This window comes from Diaphorina citri, unplaced genomic scaffold, assembly GCF_000475195.1.
Source record: "Diaphorina citri unplaced genomic scaffold, Diaci psyllid genome assembly version 1.1 scaffold159, whole genome shotgun sequence".
Taxonomy (NCBI): domain Eukaryota; kingdom Metazoa; phylum Arthropoda; class Insecta; order Hemiptera; family Psyllidae; genus Diaphorina; species Diaphorina citri.
In genome coordinates, this window is record NW_007377596.1 from 226086 (window position 1) to 241487 (window position 15402).

General features: G+C 40.8%; 1 protein-coding gene across 1 annotated transcript in view; it reads left to right on the top strand.

Moving 5' to 3' along the window:
- Positions 1–245: 245 nt before the first annotated feature.
- Positions 246–15402, top strand: part of LOC103505256 (UDP-glucuronosyltransferase 2B7-like) — a 32070-nt gene continuing 16913 nt past the window's right edge. The window contains exons 1-9 of the mRNA XM_017442344.2: positions 246–880; positions 1392–1529; positions 2134–2377; positions 2824–3082; positions 3486–3711; positions 6191–6328; positions 6943–7186; positions 8192–8450; positions 8854–9079. Coding sequence (XP_017297833.2) covers positions 652–880; positions 1392–1529; positions 2134–2377; positions 2824–3082; positions 3486–3711; positions 6191–6328; positions 6943–7186; positions 8192–8450; positions 8854–9079 — 1963 coding nt within the window. The 5' untranslated portion in view covers positions 246–651. The remainder of the gene's footprint in view (positions 881–1391; positions 1530–2133; positions 2378–2823; positions 3083–3485; positions 3712–6190; positions 6329–6942; positions 7187–8191; positions 8451–8853; positions 9080–15402) is intronic.

The window sequence follows — 15402 nt, forward strand, 5'->3', positions numbered from 1 at the left end:
TTATATCTGCATGCAAGATTTTGTTTCCAATGTGCCAACTAGAAGAAGAATTTTTAATTGACATTCTACATACATAGTTATTAGATTATAAATAGGTATTTAGATCATAAATGGGTATTTGCACGCAACTGCCCCAATCACAATTATTTCTAATTCTTATCATACTGGTAAGGACTTTACGTAACTTATCAGTTCATGTGCGATAATGAAGAAACTGTGTTTATTTTATTTACTAAATGTAATAAATGATTAAACTAGGTGTGAATTTCTATGTACAGGTACCTTGATAATTCTGTGTTTGTATGAGACCTGAGATTTGACAATTTTATTTTGAGGAGAATCTTTTAGACCTCACACCTTTGGTGACCTGTGTGTAAGGAAAGGAAAAATACCACCATTTTACTTAGAATTATTAGCTTTTACGTAATTTATTTATCTTGATGAATCATAAATTTTAGTGTAAACATGTGAATCTTTTAAGTGTACCTACATAACAGTAAACTAGCGGACTTTAGGGTACATATTTTCTAGGCACATAACTTTGAACTTTCCTTTGAGAAGGAGGAAAATATTTGTACATAAATAAAAAAAACAACACATTTTTCAAGGATACCATACCGTTTACTTTTTTTTACGAATAAATTGACCAAAATGTCTCCCGTGTTGGTTACTCTCCTCGCGATCCTATTGGTCCACCAGGTCCACCCCTACAACATCTTGGTCACCAACCTGATTCCGTTCCAATCTCACCTGATGACGACCTCAGTCATTGCCAACCACCTGACCGAGAGGGGCCACAATGTCACCCTGATTACTCTGAAAGCAACGAGACCTCATCCTAAACTGAACGTCATTCTGAACAAGGACGTGTTTCGACTGCGTGATCACCAACCTGATTCCGTTCCAATCTCACCTGATGACGACCTCAGTCATTGCTAACCACCTGACCGAGAGGGGTCACAATGTCACCCTGATTACTCTGAAAGCAACGAGACCTCATCCTAAACTGAACGTCATTCTGAACAAGGACGTGTTTCGACTGCGTGAGTATGAAAAATAATTCCAGTCCTGAATGGGTTAAAAGAGATTTGATGGAACTCTGAGAACGGAGGTCTTATCGTCCAGAAATCAAAGAGAAAAAGACCTTATAGGAGAAAGCCAGCCGTTCTGATAAAGAACCTTGCCTATTAAGGACGAAGTTGTCCCCGGGTGGGAATCGAATATGCAACTTATCACGTACAAGGCAGACGGTAAATTCCAGGCTGACTAGGAGTAAAACATGCTACGTCTAAGCTACTGGGCATTATGTAAGCTGAGTATGTTTCTTTGCTAAAGGATTATAGCTATAAATAATCATTTTTCATTGATCACTCCCCCTTTTTTGTTTTCAGCCCCCAATTTTCCAAACATCGTTGGCAACTTTTCAGCATTTGAGTTCGGCAAATTTATGATGGACCGGGCAACTGACACGTCAGACGAGCTTCTGTCTACGCCACTATTTAGAAAACTCATCAATGTGGGAACAGCAGGTTAGTTATTGGAACAAGAGGTTAGTTATAAGTGGTTTCAGTGAACTGTAAAACTCATAGTGATCTACGAGCTACAAGTATGAATGAACAACTGTAGAACTCGGGAAAAGGGCCATATACGTGGCTTCAAAAGGCCAGACTTCTTGCCGATTACTTAAAAAAAAGAGGTTTGACAGAGGGAACTGTAACTGCTATGGTCTTATCGTCCCCAAGTCGAAGAGAGAAGGAAGACAGGATAGGAGAAAGCCAGCCGTTCCGAGAACGAACATTATGCCATCAGGATAAATCCGCCCCGGGCGAGAATCGAACCCGCGGCCTAGCGCTTACAACGCTTTTTTTTGTCAGTAGGATATGATCTGTCAAAAAATTTGGTGTTGTCAAGTGGATTGGAACACATCACATGCCTTCAGGCACACTCCATTAATTTTGTCAAGGAACCTTGCGCTTGTGGGATCAATTTAATTTGAATAAACCATTTACTGACGAAAAAATTTGCTTTTAGCTACCTACGTACCTACTTGATAAAAGCACTATTTTTATTTATTTTTCCTTTCATTCTCATATAACTTGAGTAATTTCCCGAGCTAACTTCATCCCCGTAAAGATTTCCAGGACTCGGACGGCATTCCCGTGTACAACATTTCCTACGACGTCATCATCGCAGAAAATCACTTCATGCAGGAAATATACGGTGCGGCTCTGTCGGAAAAGTTCGCGTGTCCTCTCATAACTTATCAGCCGATATTGACGCCGCCCCATGCCGCCCATCTGCTGGGCAATTACTATAACCCGGCCTTCATGGCGGACTATAAGCTGAGATACACGGGGAACATGACCTTCTGGCAGAGGTAAGAGAGTTTGAGCTACAACTTTTATTCGCCATGAATTGGCACCGAAGGTTTTATCACAGTAGACCGAAAGACTAAAGTAAAACACTTTAAATTATTGGTGTGCACTTGAATAAGTGCCTGATTGGGCATGAACTTTTTGCTGTGTCATCGTTTGGAATAAGCGTAGCCCAAGACAGTTCTAGGTAATTGGAGAGGTTTGACAGAGCGAACTGTAACTGCTAAGGTCCTACCGTCCCGAAATCGAAGAGAGAAGGAAGACAGGATAGAAAGCCAGCCGTTCAAAGAACGAAAATTATACGTTCAGGATAAAATCCGCCCCGGGCGGGAAACGAACCCACGGGGCCTAGCGCTTAAAATCTAGACCAACCAAGATAACTAAGCTGATCGGAATGTTCTCTTACACGTCTTACAACATAAAAACTTTCACCTTTCCCTCCACCTAGGCTCATAAACAGTCTATTGACGGCTTACGAGATCCTGTACCAGAACTTCATCTACCTGCCCCGTATTGATACCATCATGCGGAACCATTTCGCCAAGGTGGGGGCTGCCAGGTGGCCCAACATCAAGGACATCCTGAGGGCCCATAATGCGTTGACATTGGTGGACACACACCATCTGGTTACGGACCCGAAACCGAACAACCCGAACGTGATTGAAATTGGCGGCATCCATATTACGCCAGGGAAACCTTTGCCACAGGTATGTAGGTTCGTAGGTAGAGTGAAATGGACGGTTGAAAACTTATGGGAAAAAGGTCAAATTAAAATTAGGTTAATACATAGGTAGATAAGTTGGTAATGTCGGTATCTACATTAATTTTTTGACAAATACTCATAGTTCGGTACTTACATGGAAATTTCCACAAATAGGTAAGTAGGTATACAGATAAATATGACGTCAAACAAATTTCAAATTATTTGTTTTATAATTTTACTGCTGTATGTTAGCGAAATAATAGAGGTATACCTACAGTATAGTCATTATACAGTTTTACCCAAAACTTCCCATTCCTTAGTTAGACTGCCGGGATAAAGGGACTTTTCATTCCTATCTCAGCAGGATAAACAAGATATTCAATTCTATTCTACCTATTCCATTCCAGGACATAGAAGACTTCATCAATGCATCACCCGCCGGTGTCATCTATTTTGCCATGGGCACTTTTGTAGATGGCGAAAATTTGACCCCCAAAAGGAAGGCCAACTTGTTGAAGCTGTTTTCCGGACTCAAACAGTGGATTATCTGGAAAATCGACCCCTCCAACTTTCAGGAAACTTTGCCTCCGAATGTGAAAGTCGGAAAATGGTTCCCTCAGAATGATATTTTGGGTAAGAATTTTAAACTTGAATTTAGTAATTAGGTAGAACCGAAAAACCATGAGACCCTATTTCGTGTTCACTTGGCGCGGCACTTCAAACTCTTGACGTTCGCGGGCCTCCATGGAAGCTATTTTGGATGAACCGCCTCTCTTTCCCTCTAAAAGTTATTTCTTCTTCTCACTGCCCTTCCTTAGCACTAATCGAAAGTTCTGTAAGAACACCAGCAGATCGAATGGGTTTATACATAGCTTCCCCTTTTGAAAATCTCACAACACTAGACTGATTTTATGAAACACTTTGGGGGGGATAGTAAGGAAAACTGTGATAAAATAATAAGTAGTATATGAATTAATGCTACCTAGCACTCTCACTTCACCAGTCTCTACTCTAAGACCAGGGAATCTCTTTAGGAATGAAGAAACTAAAACCAAAACACAGCTTCATCTCTGGTTTGTGACACTCCTTTCGGTCTGACTCAGGTCTCTTCGTAATACAGGGTGTCCCGCGAACGACTGTACAACGCTTGAGGGTTGATGCAGGACCTAAAGGGCTACCAGAAAAAGCTATCTGGACAGAACCGGTTTGTGATACTCTTTCAGGTCTGACACCGGTCTCTTCGTAAAATAGTAGGCTTGTGGATTAACGCCAATGGAGCCGTTCATTTCAGTATCCACTGTCAAGAAATAACAGGAATTCACAGTTTCACACATACCTACCTCCCTTTTCTCCGAAATATTCGACGATTTTCTCACAGACTTTGTCCGGTTTGTTAACCTCAGGGCACATATTCTCTACGAGCATATGGGCCGACTCGTTACAGATGTATCGAACGAAATTTTCCGAGAGGAATTTCCGCCTTGGGACTTGGGCTGATGTGATTTCGTACTCCAAAACAATGGCGACGATCAGTACACCAGACAAAAAACTAACAGAGACTTCATTATATCTGGCAACTAGGTATGGTAGATTTAGATGTGACTCATATTTGAATGAACTGAGTACTCAGCTAGAACTGAATAATAGGTCTGTCAATTTACCAATTTATAGACAAACATCTGCCTAGAAACTATAAAATACCTATAAATAGGTTTAAAAAAAATAATAATCTATTTTTAATTTGTCTATATTAAGTAGGCATGTAGGCAGGCACCTATGTGACCTATGAAATCAAAAATTATCTCCTTTCCCATGGCGCCTAACCATTTTGGAAGTATAGAAGCTCATAAAAAAGCTAGACACACTTCCTTTTCAAAGGTGAATTTCAAAATTTGGACCTTATAGGAGAAAGCCAGACGTTCTAATAAAGAACCTTGCCTATTAAGGACGAAGTTGTCCCCGGATGGGAATCGAATATGCAACTTATCACGTACAAGGCAGACGGTAAATTCCAGGCTGACTAGGAGTAAAACATGCTACGTCTAAGCTACTCGGCGACGATCAGTACACCAGACAAAAAACTAACAGAGACTTCATTATATTATCTGGCAACTAGGTATGGTAGATTTAGATATGCCTCGTATTTGAATGAACTGCTCAGCAAGGACTGAATAATAGGTCTACCATTTACCAATTTATAGGCAACATCTGCCTAGAAACTATAAAATACCTATAAATAGGTTTGAAGAAAAAATAATAATCTATTTTTAATTTGTCTATAGTAACCAGGCATTGTGACCTATGAGATCAAAAATTATCTCATTTCCCATGGCGCCTAACCATTTTGGAAGTATAGAAGCTCATAAAAAAGCTAGACACACTTCCTTTTCAAAGGTGAATTTCAAAATTTGTAGACCTTTTCTGGCATAAACACTTTAATACCTTTGCTTTTGATGTAAGCATGTGAGATGGGGTTCTCATTTTAGCCTTTTTTCATCCTGCATTTGGTTACTAGCCACCCACCTATTTATATTTATCTTCGGTCTGGATGGGGCCTTGAAAAGACACGGAATTGCTCAAATGGTCACCCATTTGGATACCAACAACGAGCAATTTTGCACTTCAATGAACTGACGCATTCAAGGTGCTATCCTTGCAGACTTCTTTTTCCTTGAACAGCAAAGTCCACACATGGTCGATCAGCCGTCGATCGATGTCTGAAACGTCCACACTGCCTCGACAACATCGAGTCACCTCGTCAGTCGACTACGTTTGAACACACCTTTCTAGCTTATAGCAAATCATGGATCAAACCTGAAAACCGTGATGATACCTATTGTTTTTCAAACCTTTTCCTCTGCATACTGCCCCATCCTGTAGATTAGATGGAAAAGGAATAAAATAATGTTTGAACACACCTGTCTAGCTTATAGCAAATCATAGATCAAACCTAAAAACCGTGATGATACCTATTGTTTTTCAAACCTTTTCCTCTGCATACTGCCCCATCCTGTAGATTAGATGGAAAAGGAATAAAATAAATGTTTCTTTGCTAAAGGATTATAGCTATAAATAATCTTTTTATTGATCACTCCCCACTTTTTGTTTTCAGCCCCCAATTTTCCAAACATCGTTGGCAACTTTTCAGCATTTGAGTTCGGCAAATTTATGATGGACCGGGCAACTGACACGTCAGACGAGCTTCTGTCTACGCCACTATTTAGAAAACTCATCAATGTGGGAACAGCAGGTTAGTTATTGGAACAAGAGGTTAGTTATAAGTGGTTTCAGTGAACTGTAAAACTCATAGTGATCTACGAGCTACGAGTATGAATGAACAACTGTAGAACTTGGGAAAAAGGGCCATATACGTGGCTTCAAAAGGCCAGACTTAACTTGCCGATTACTTAAAAAAAAAAAAAAAATGAGGTTTGACAGAGGGAACTGTAACTGCTATGGTCTTATCGTCCCCAAGTCGAAGAGAGAAGGAAGACAGGATAGGAGAAAGCCAGCCGTTCCGAGAACGAACATTATCCCATGAGGATAAAATCCGCCCCGGGCGGGAATCGAACCCGCGGCCTAGCGCTTACAACGCTTTTTTTATGTCAGTAGGATATGATCTATCAACAAATTTGGTGTTGTCAGGTGGATTGGAACACATCACATGCCTTCAGGCACACTCCATTAAATTTGTCAAGGGTCCTTGCGCTTGAGATCAATTTAATTTGAATAAACCATTTGACGAAAAAATTTGCTTTTAACTACCTAGGTAGGTACTTAATAAAAGCACTATTTTTTATTTATTTTTCCTTTCATTCTCATATAACTTGAGTAATTTCCTGAGCTAACTTCATCCCCGTAAAGATTTCCAGGACTCGGACGGCATTCCCGTGTACAACATATCCTATGACGTCATCATCGCAGAAAATCACTTCATGCAGGAAATATACGGTGCGGCTCTGTCGGAAAAGTTCGCGTGTCCCCTCATAACTTATCAGCCGATATTGACGCCGCCCCATGCCGCCCATCTGCTGGGCAATTACTATAACCCGGCCTTCATGGCGGACTATAAGCTGAGATACACGGGGAACATGACCTTCTGGCAGAGGTAAGAGAGTTTAAGCTACAACTTTTATTCGCCATGAATTGGCACCGAAGGTTTTATCACAGTAGACCGAAAGACTAAAGTAAAACAGAAGCATTTTAAACGTCAAAACTCCCGGCAATATTCTTCTAGTCAGCACTCCCCAAGGGAGTTGTCAATTTTGTCCACTGTCGCCATTTCCAAGAAGAATGCTCAGTTTGATTTTTAGCTGACAAATCAGGAGTTCGTCACTCCGTGAGAAATCAGCAGTACTTGAAAAGCACCTATTTGGCAATAAAACAAATCAAACTCTTGTAAAGCGTCTAGTAAACGTGTCAAAGTTGTGAAAGTGTACAGTTTACAGACGATCAAGCCGTTCCGTGGTAGCCAATTGGTGTGCACTTGAATAAGTGGCTGATTGGGCATGAACTTTTTGCTGCGTCATCGTTTGGAATAAGCGCAGCCCAAGACAGTTCTAGGTAATTGGAGAGGTTTGACAGTATTGGTGTGCACTTGAATAAGGGCTGATTGGGCATGAACTTTTTGCTGCGTCATCGTTTGGAATAAGCGCAGCCCAAGACAGTTCTAGGTAATTGGAGAGGTTTGACAGAGGGAACTGTAACTGCTAAGGTCTTTTCGTCCCGAAATCGAAGAGAGAAGGAAGACAGGATAGGAAAAAGCCAGCCGTTCAAAGAACGAACATTATCCGTTCAGGATAAAATCCGCTCCGGGCGGGAATCGAACCCACGGTCTAGCGCTTACAAGGCAGACCAACCAAGCTAACTGGGCAGGTTGGAATGTTCTCTTACACGTCTTACAACATAAAAACTTTCACCTTTCCCCCCACCTAGGCTCATAAACAGTCTGTTGACGGCGTACGAGACGTTCAGGATAAAATCCGCCCCGGGCGGGAAACGAACCCACGGGGCCTAGCGCTTAAAATCCAGACCAACCAAGATAACTAAGCTGATCGGAATGTTCTCTTACACGTCTTACAACATAAAAACTTTCACCTTTCCCCCCACCTAGGCTCATAAACAGTCTGTTGACGGCGTACGAGATCCTGTACCAGAACTTCATCTACCTGCCCCGTATTGATACCATCATGCGGACCCATTTCGCCAAGGTGGGAGCCGTCAAGTGGCCCTACATCAAGGACATCCTGAGGGCCCGCAATGCGTTGACATTGGTGGACACACACCATCTGGTTACGGACCCGAAACCGAACAACCCGAACGTGATTGAAATTGGCGGCATCCATATTACGCCAGGGAAACCTTTGCCACAGGTATGTAGGTTCGTAGGTAGAGTGAAATGGACGGTTGAAAACTTATGGGAAAAAGGTCAAATTAAAATTAGGTTAATACATAGGTAGATAAGTTGGTAATGTCGGTATCTACATTAATTTTTTGACAAATACTCATAGTTCGGTACTTACATGGAAATTTCCACAAATAGGTAAGTAGGTATACAGATAAATATGACGTCAAACAAATTTCAAATTATTTGTTTTATAATTTTACTGCTGTATGTTAGCGAAATAATAGAGGTATACCTACAGTATAGTCATTATACAGTTTTACCCAAAACTTCCCATTCCTTAGTTAGACTGCCGGGATAAAGGGACTTTTCATTCCTATCTCAGCAGGATAAACAAGATATTCAATTCTATTCTACCTATTCCATTCCAGGACATAGAAGACTTCATCAATGCATCACCCGCCGGTGTCATCTATTTTGCCATGGGCACTTTTGTAGATGGCGAAAATTTGACCCCCAAAAGGAAGGCCAACTTGTTGAAGCTGTTTTCCGGACTCAAACAGTGGATTATTTGGAAAATCGACCCCTCCAACTTTCAGGAAACTTTGCCTCCGAATGTGAAAGTCGGAAAATGGTTCCCTCAGAATGATATTTTGGGTAAGAATTTTAAACTTGAATTTAGTAATTAGGTAGAACCGAAAAACCATGAGACCCTATTTCGTGTTCACTTGGCGCGGCACTTCAAACTCTTGACGTTCGCGGGACTCCATGGAAGCTATTAGGGATGAACCGCCTCTCTTTCCCTCTAAAAGTTATTTCTTCTTCTCACTGCCCTTCCTTAGCACTAATCGAAAGTTCTGTAAGAACACCAGCAGATCGAATGGGTTTATACATAGCTTCCCCTTTTGAAAATCTCACAACACTAGACTGATTTTATGAAACACTTTGGGGGGGATAGTAAGGAAAACTGTGATAAAATAATAAGTAGTATATGAATTAATGCTACCTAGCACTCTCACTTCACCAGTCTCTACTCTAAGACCAGGGAATCTCTTTAGGAATGAAGAAACTAAAACCAAAACACAGCTTCATCTCTGGTTTGTGACACTCCTTTCGGTCTGACTCAGGTCTCTTCGTAATACAGGGTGTCCCGCGAACGACTGTACAACGCTTGAGGGTTGATGCAGGACCTAAAGGGCTACCAGAAAAAGCTATCTGGACAGATCCGATTTTCAACAGGGGCGGAGTTATGAAGGATTTTCTGTTTTTCAACATTTTTCATACCTTGTCCCCTTAAAACCCCTTTATCTCTTGAACCAATAAAGATAATAAAAAACTGATTGCACCATTGAAAAGAACACAAAATTTACTAAAAGAAAAGATTCCCTGTTTTGGTAAAACCCTCCCTCAAACACAACCAAAAGCTTGAGAAAAAGATTTTTTTGTATCTCTTTAAAAACTACCATTTTTTCAATTCGATTTTTCTTCAAGTTTCCATTGAAACCCATTGAATTTCTCCTGATAGAAAAGTACCCCTTTTTGTCCTCTTTAATTCCATTATCTTGAATTTTCTGAGAAATCATTATTTACGGAGATATTAACGATACAATAGGAGAATCCGTCAATTTCCTACGTTACTATGAATCCCTGTCCACCAGTTTCTTTCTATCGCCGCACCGAATTTTCCTCCAAAAACAATATTAGTGATAAGGTACACTGAGAACTGAGACAAAATTAAAGTTAGGGTGCCACAAATTTATGAAAATTAGGGTGGAAAAACTCTATCATTGAGTGAACATCATAGTAAGATCAGAGTTCAATATTAGAGTGCTAGCACATAGTCACAATATTAGAGTGCTAGCACATACATAGTCACTTTTTGTGCCAAGGAACAACTGTGATCGGGAAGAACAAATCTCTGTATTCCAGATGTTCTAGAATATCTGTTGTGTAATCCACATGTTGTAAAATATTTTGATAAGAAATCAAACCAAGCGAGGGACGGCAAAACAAACAAGATAAGTTAGACAAGTATATTAGTGAAATGATAATAAAAATAATACAGGCAGTGCCGGGTTGAGTTCTGTTCAGACACCTTCCTTCCAAACACTTATTTTCTGCGGGCTCACGCTCAGACCATCTGACAGACCGTCTTAGATGCCGGCCACTCACTATCAGGTAGACCTGATAGGCGAAACTGATCAGGAGTACCTGATAGTGAGTGGCCGGCCTTAGATTTTTAAAGCTATGTCAATCAACATCGTCGATTCTGATGGCAAAAAAAGTTTATAATGTTGGTGTTTTTCATGCGATTTCGACCGACATCAACATAGCCTTACCATAGTGTGGATGGTAAGCCCGAAAATTGGACCAAATTTGGAGGTCAAATACCTTACACTGAACTCACGAATCATGCATGTTTTAGCTAAATCCCCTTTAGGGACGAGCTATTCGTCTTTAACGAAAGTCACAACTTTGGGTCGGGGTTATGTTTTTATGTGTGGTAATCCCAAAAATTCAAACTGGGGATCTTTAACAAATAGCCTACAGATTGGACATTGACAGAGTGATTTCCTCAGCAATTTGCCACTGCTCAGATAAGAAATGACCCATTTCCGAAATCCAATAAACATCATTATTAATCTCTATCTCTCTCTCCCTTTCTCTATCTATTTTTCTCTCTTTCTCGCACACACTCACTACTTTTCCCCATCTCTCTCTCTCTCTCTCTTTCTCCTGTTTGTTTCCTCTATTCCTGTCCCTTTTTTCTCTATCTTTATATTTTCTTCTCCTCTCTGTGCATTTCTCACTCACTTTACAATATCCCTCTCTCATCCTCTACTTCCCTCTTAAATGTCTCCTCTTTTCTTACTCCTCTCTCTATCCATTTCTTCCCTTTTTCCTTACTCCTCCCTCTATCCATTTCTCCCTCTTTCCTTACTCCTCCCTCTATCCATTTCTTCCCTTTTTCCTTACTCCTCCCTCTATCCATTTCTCCCTCTTTCCTTACTCCTCCCTCTATCCATTTCTTCCCTTTTTCCTTACTCCTCCCTCTATCCATTTCTTCCCTTTTTCCTTACTCCTCCCTCTATCCATTTCTCCCTATTTCCTTACTCCTCCCTCTATCCATTTCTCCCTCTTTCCTTACTCCTCCCTCTATCCATTTCTCCCTCTTTCCTTACTCCTCCCTCTATCCATTTCTCCCTCTTTCCTTACTCCTCCCTCTATCCATTTCTCCCTCTTTCCTTACTCCTCCCTCTATCCATTTCTCCCTCTTTCCTTACTCCTCCCTCTATCCATTTCTCCCTCTTTCCTTACTCCTCCCTCTATCCATTTCTCCCTCTTTCCTTACTCCTCCCTCTATCCATTTCTCCCTCTTTCCTTACTCCTCCCTCTATCCATTTCTCCCTCTTTCCTTACTCCTCCCTCTATCCATTTCTCCCTCTTTCCTTACTCCTCCCTCTATCCATTTCTCCCTCTTTCCTTACTCCTCCCTCTATCCATTTCTCCCTCTTTCCTTACTCCTCCCTCTATCCATTTCTCCCTCTTTCCTTACTCCTCCCTCTATCCATTTCTCCCTCTTTCCTTACTCCTCCCTCTATCCATTTCTCCCTCTTTCCTTACTCCTCCCTCTATCCATTTCTCCCTCTTTCCTTACTCCTCCCTCTATCCATTTCTCCCTCTTTCCTTACTCCTCCCTCTATCCATTTCTCCCTCTTTCCTTACTCCTCCCTCTATCCATTTCTCCCTCTTTCCTTACTCCTCCCTCTATCCATTTCTCCCTCTTTCCTTACTCCTCCCTCTATCCATTTCTCCCTCTTTCCTTACTCCTCCCTCTATCCATTTCTCCCTCTTTCCTTACTCCTCCCTCTATCCATTTCTCCCTCTTTCCTTACTCCTCCCTCTATCCATTTCTCCCTCTTTCCTTACTCCTCCCTCTATCCATTTCTCCCTCTTTCCTTACTCCTCCCTCTATCCATTTCTCCCTCTTTCCTTACTCCTCCCTCTATCCATTTCTCCCTCTTTCCTTACTCCTCCCTCTATCCATTTCTCCCTCTTTCCTTACTCCTCCCTCTATCCATTTCTCCCTCTTTCCTTACTCCTCCCTCTATCCATTTCTCCCTCTTTCCTTACTCCTCCCTCTATCCATTTCTCCCTCTTTCCTTACTCCTCCCTCTATCCATTTCTCCCTCTTTCCTTACTCCTCCCTCTATCCATTTCTCCCTCTTTCCTTACTCCTCCCTCTATCCATTTCTCCCTCTTATCCTACACGATGATGCATTGTATACCTACAGTCTACAGTATGCACCAAAGGCGTTATTGGTAACTCAAAGTCCGGACTCGGAAAGTGAGTAAGTATCTCAAAGAGAATCGCTAGAACGATTTTGACTAGAGAACCAAATGTTGAGAAAAACTAAAGCGGGGGCTTCCATGAGCTAGCCGCTTGCCAAACATCTTATATTTTTGAGTAAGCATGAGACAAATGTACCTGCAAACCTGTTGTGCAAACACGATTTCAATTTGTACTGTTTCCAGAGAAGATGAAAAAAAAAAAAAAAATATGAACAAACGAGCACAAAACAACGCCATCTCTCAATGAAAAATCGTATAGGTTACCCTGTTTGTTTCCAGCAGGATAAAGTACCAGAGCCTTACAAGATGTGTGTTAATAATGTTCTCATTTTGAACTCAAAGCATGAACTTCAAAGCTCCTAAATGATAATGATCTCACGATGATGCATTGTATACCTACAGTCTACAGTATGCACCAAAGGCGTTATTGGTATCTCAAGTCCGAACACGGAAAGTGAGTAAGTATCTCAAAGTGAATCGCTAGAACGATTTTGACTAGAGAACCAAATGTTGAGAAAAACTAAAGCGGGGGCTTCCATGAGCTAGCCGCTTGCCAAACATCCTATATTTTTGAGTAAGCATGAGACAAATGTACCTGCAAACCTGTTGTGCAAACATCATTTCAATTTGTACTGTTTCCAGAGAAGATGGAAAAAAATGAACAAACGAGCACAAAACAACGTCATCTCTCAATGAAAAATCGTATAGGTTACCCTGTTTGTTTCCAGCAGGATAAAGTACCAGAGCCTTACAAGATGTGTGTTAATAATGAAAGTTTCATCCAAAGTTCCGAGAAAGCATTTTAAACGTCCAAACTCCCGCAATATTCTTCTAGTCAACACTCCCCAAGGGAGTTGTCGATTTTGTCTACTGTCGCCATTTCCAAGAAGAATGCTCAGTTTGATTTTTAGCTGACAAATGAGGAGAAATCAGCAGTACTTGAAAAGCACCTATTTGGCAATAAAATAAATCAAACTCTTGTAAAGCGTCTAGTAAACGTGTCAAAGTTGTGAAAGTGTACAGTTTACAGACGATCAAGCCGTTCCGTGGTAGCCAATGTGGTAGCTCTATTACGCCTAAAGAGGATAAAATTCCAAACATATCCATATTTTATCAAAAAGAGGAAAAATTAGGAAAGGGAAATATGGCTATGCTTGATCAAGGTTTATATGCTTGATCGATTAGATTATTGGTGGAAATTGCTGATTCCGGCATCAAACACTATGCTGGAGCAATTACCAGTAACTTTTAATAGTAAGTAGAAACGAACTGGCTCGTTTGCCAGTCTCTGCAGAAGAACTATAAGACTACACACGACATCTGATACACAATGGGACAAAATTAAGAACATTGAAGTTCACATGCGAGTTTACATTGGATGCTCAAGAGATAACAGATAAGAAATACGAGAGAGAGAGTGAGAGAGAGAGAGAGAGAGAGGAGAGAGAGGAATAGCTAAAAGACAAAAACAATAGAGCAAACAGCAACAGAGTTTCCAAAGAGATCGTACCCCGCTTCTCTTCTCGCGAATGTTTACACAGACATTAGGTTTTCATGAAATTGGAAATTAGATAGGTTGTGTGTGTGAGAGAGAGAGAGAGAGAGATAGGAAAAAGGGAAGAAATTGATAGAGGGAGGAGTAAGGAAAGAGGGAAGAAATGGATAGAGGGAGGAGTAAGGAAAAAGGGAAGAAATGGATAGAGGGAAGAGTAAGTGAGAGAGAGAGAGAAAGAGAGAGAGAGATAGGAAAAAGGGAAGAAATGGATAGAGAGAGGAGTAAGGAAAGAGGGAGAAATGGATAGAGGGAGGAGTAAGGAAAGAGGGAGAAATGGATAGAGGGAGGAGTAAGGAAAGAGGGAGAAATGGATAGAGGGAGGAATAAGGAAAGAGGGAGAAATGGATAGAGGGAGGAGTAAGGAAAGAGGGAGAAATGGATAGAGGGAGGAGTAAGGAAAAAGGGAGAAATGGTCTAGCTTATGGCAAATCATAGATCAAACCTGAAAACCGTGATGATACCTATTCTTTTTCAAACCTTTTCCTCTGCATACTGCCCCATCCTGTAGATTAGATGGAAAAGGAATAAAATAATAAAACTAAGGCAAACATCATATTATTTAAACATAAAAGTGCAAAAAGTACCCGCTATAAACTTGAATCAAATGTGTTGGATGTCACGTAAATGCAACGGGGTCAGATCTGAAGGTGTTTATGTAATATAAAAGTTATTATTGTGATGGAGAATAAAAAGAATGAAAGATAGAAAGTTAGAAACTGAACTCGTTGTTACCAAATGGAAAACCTGAGTAGCAGTCATCCCTGGGAAAAGACTACACTTGTACCTTGTACCTCTCATGGTGTGAGTGAGTGGAAACGCAGATTTTCTGCTTATTATTATTTTATTGTTTAAAAAAAAAATTATTAGGTACATTACGCCTAAAGAGGATAAAATTCCAAACATATCTATATCCAAAGAGAGGAAAAATTAGGAAAGGGAAATACGGCTATGCTTGATCGATTAGATTATTGGTGGAAATTGCTGATTCCGGCATCAAAGACTATGCTGGAGCAATTACCAGTAACTTTTGATAGTAAGTAGAAACGAACTGGCTCGTTTGCCAGTTTCTGCA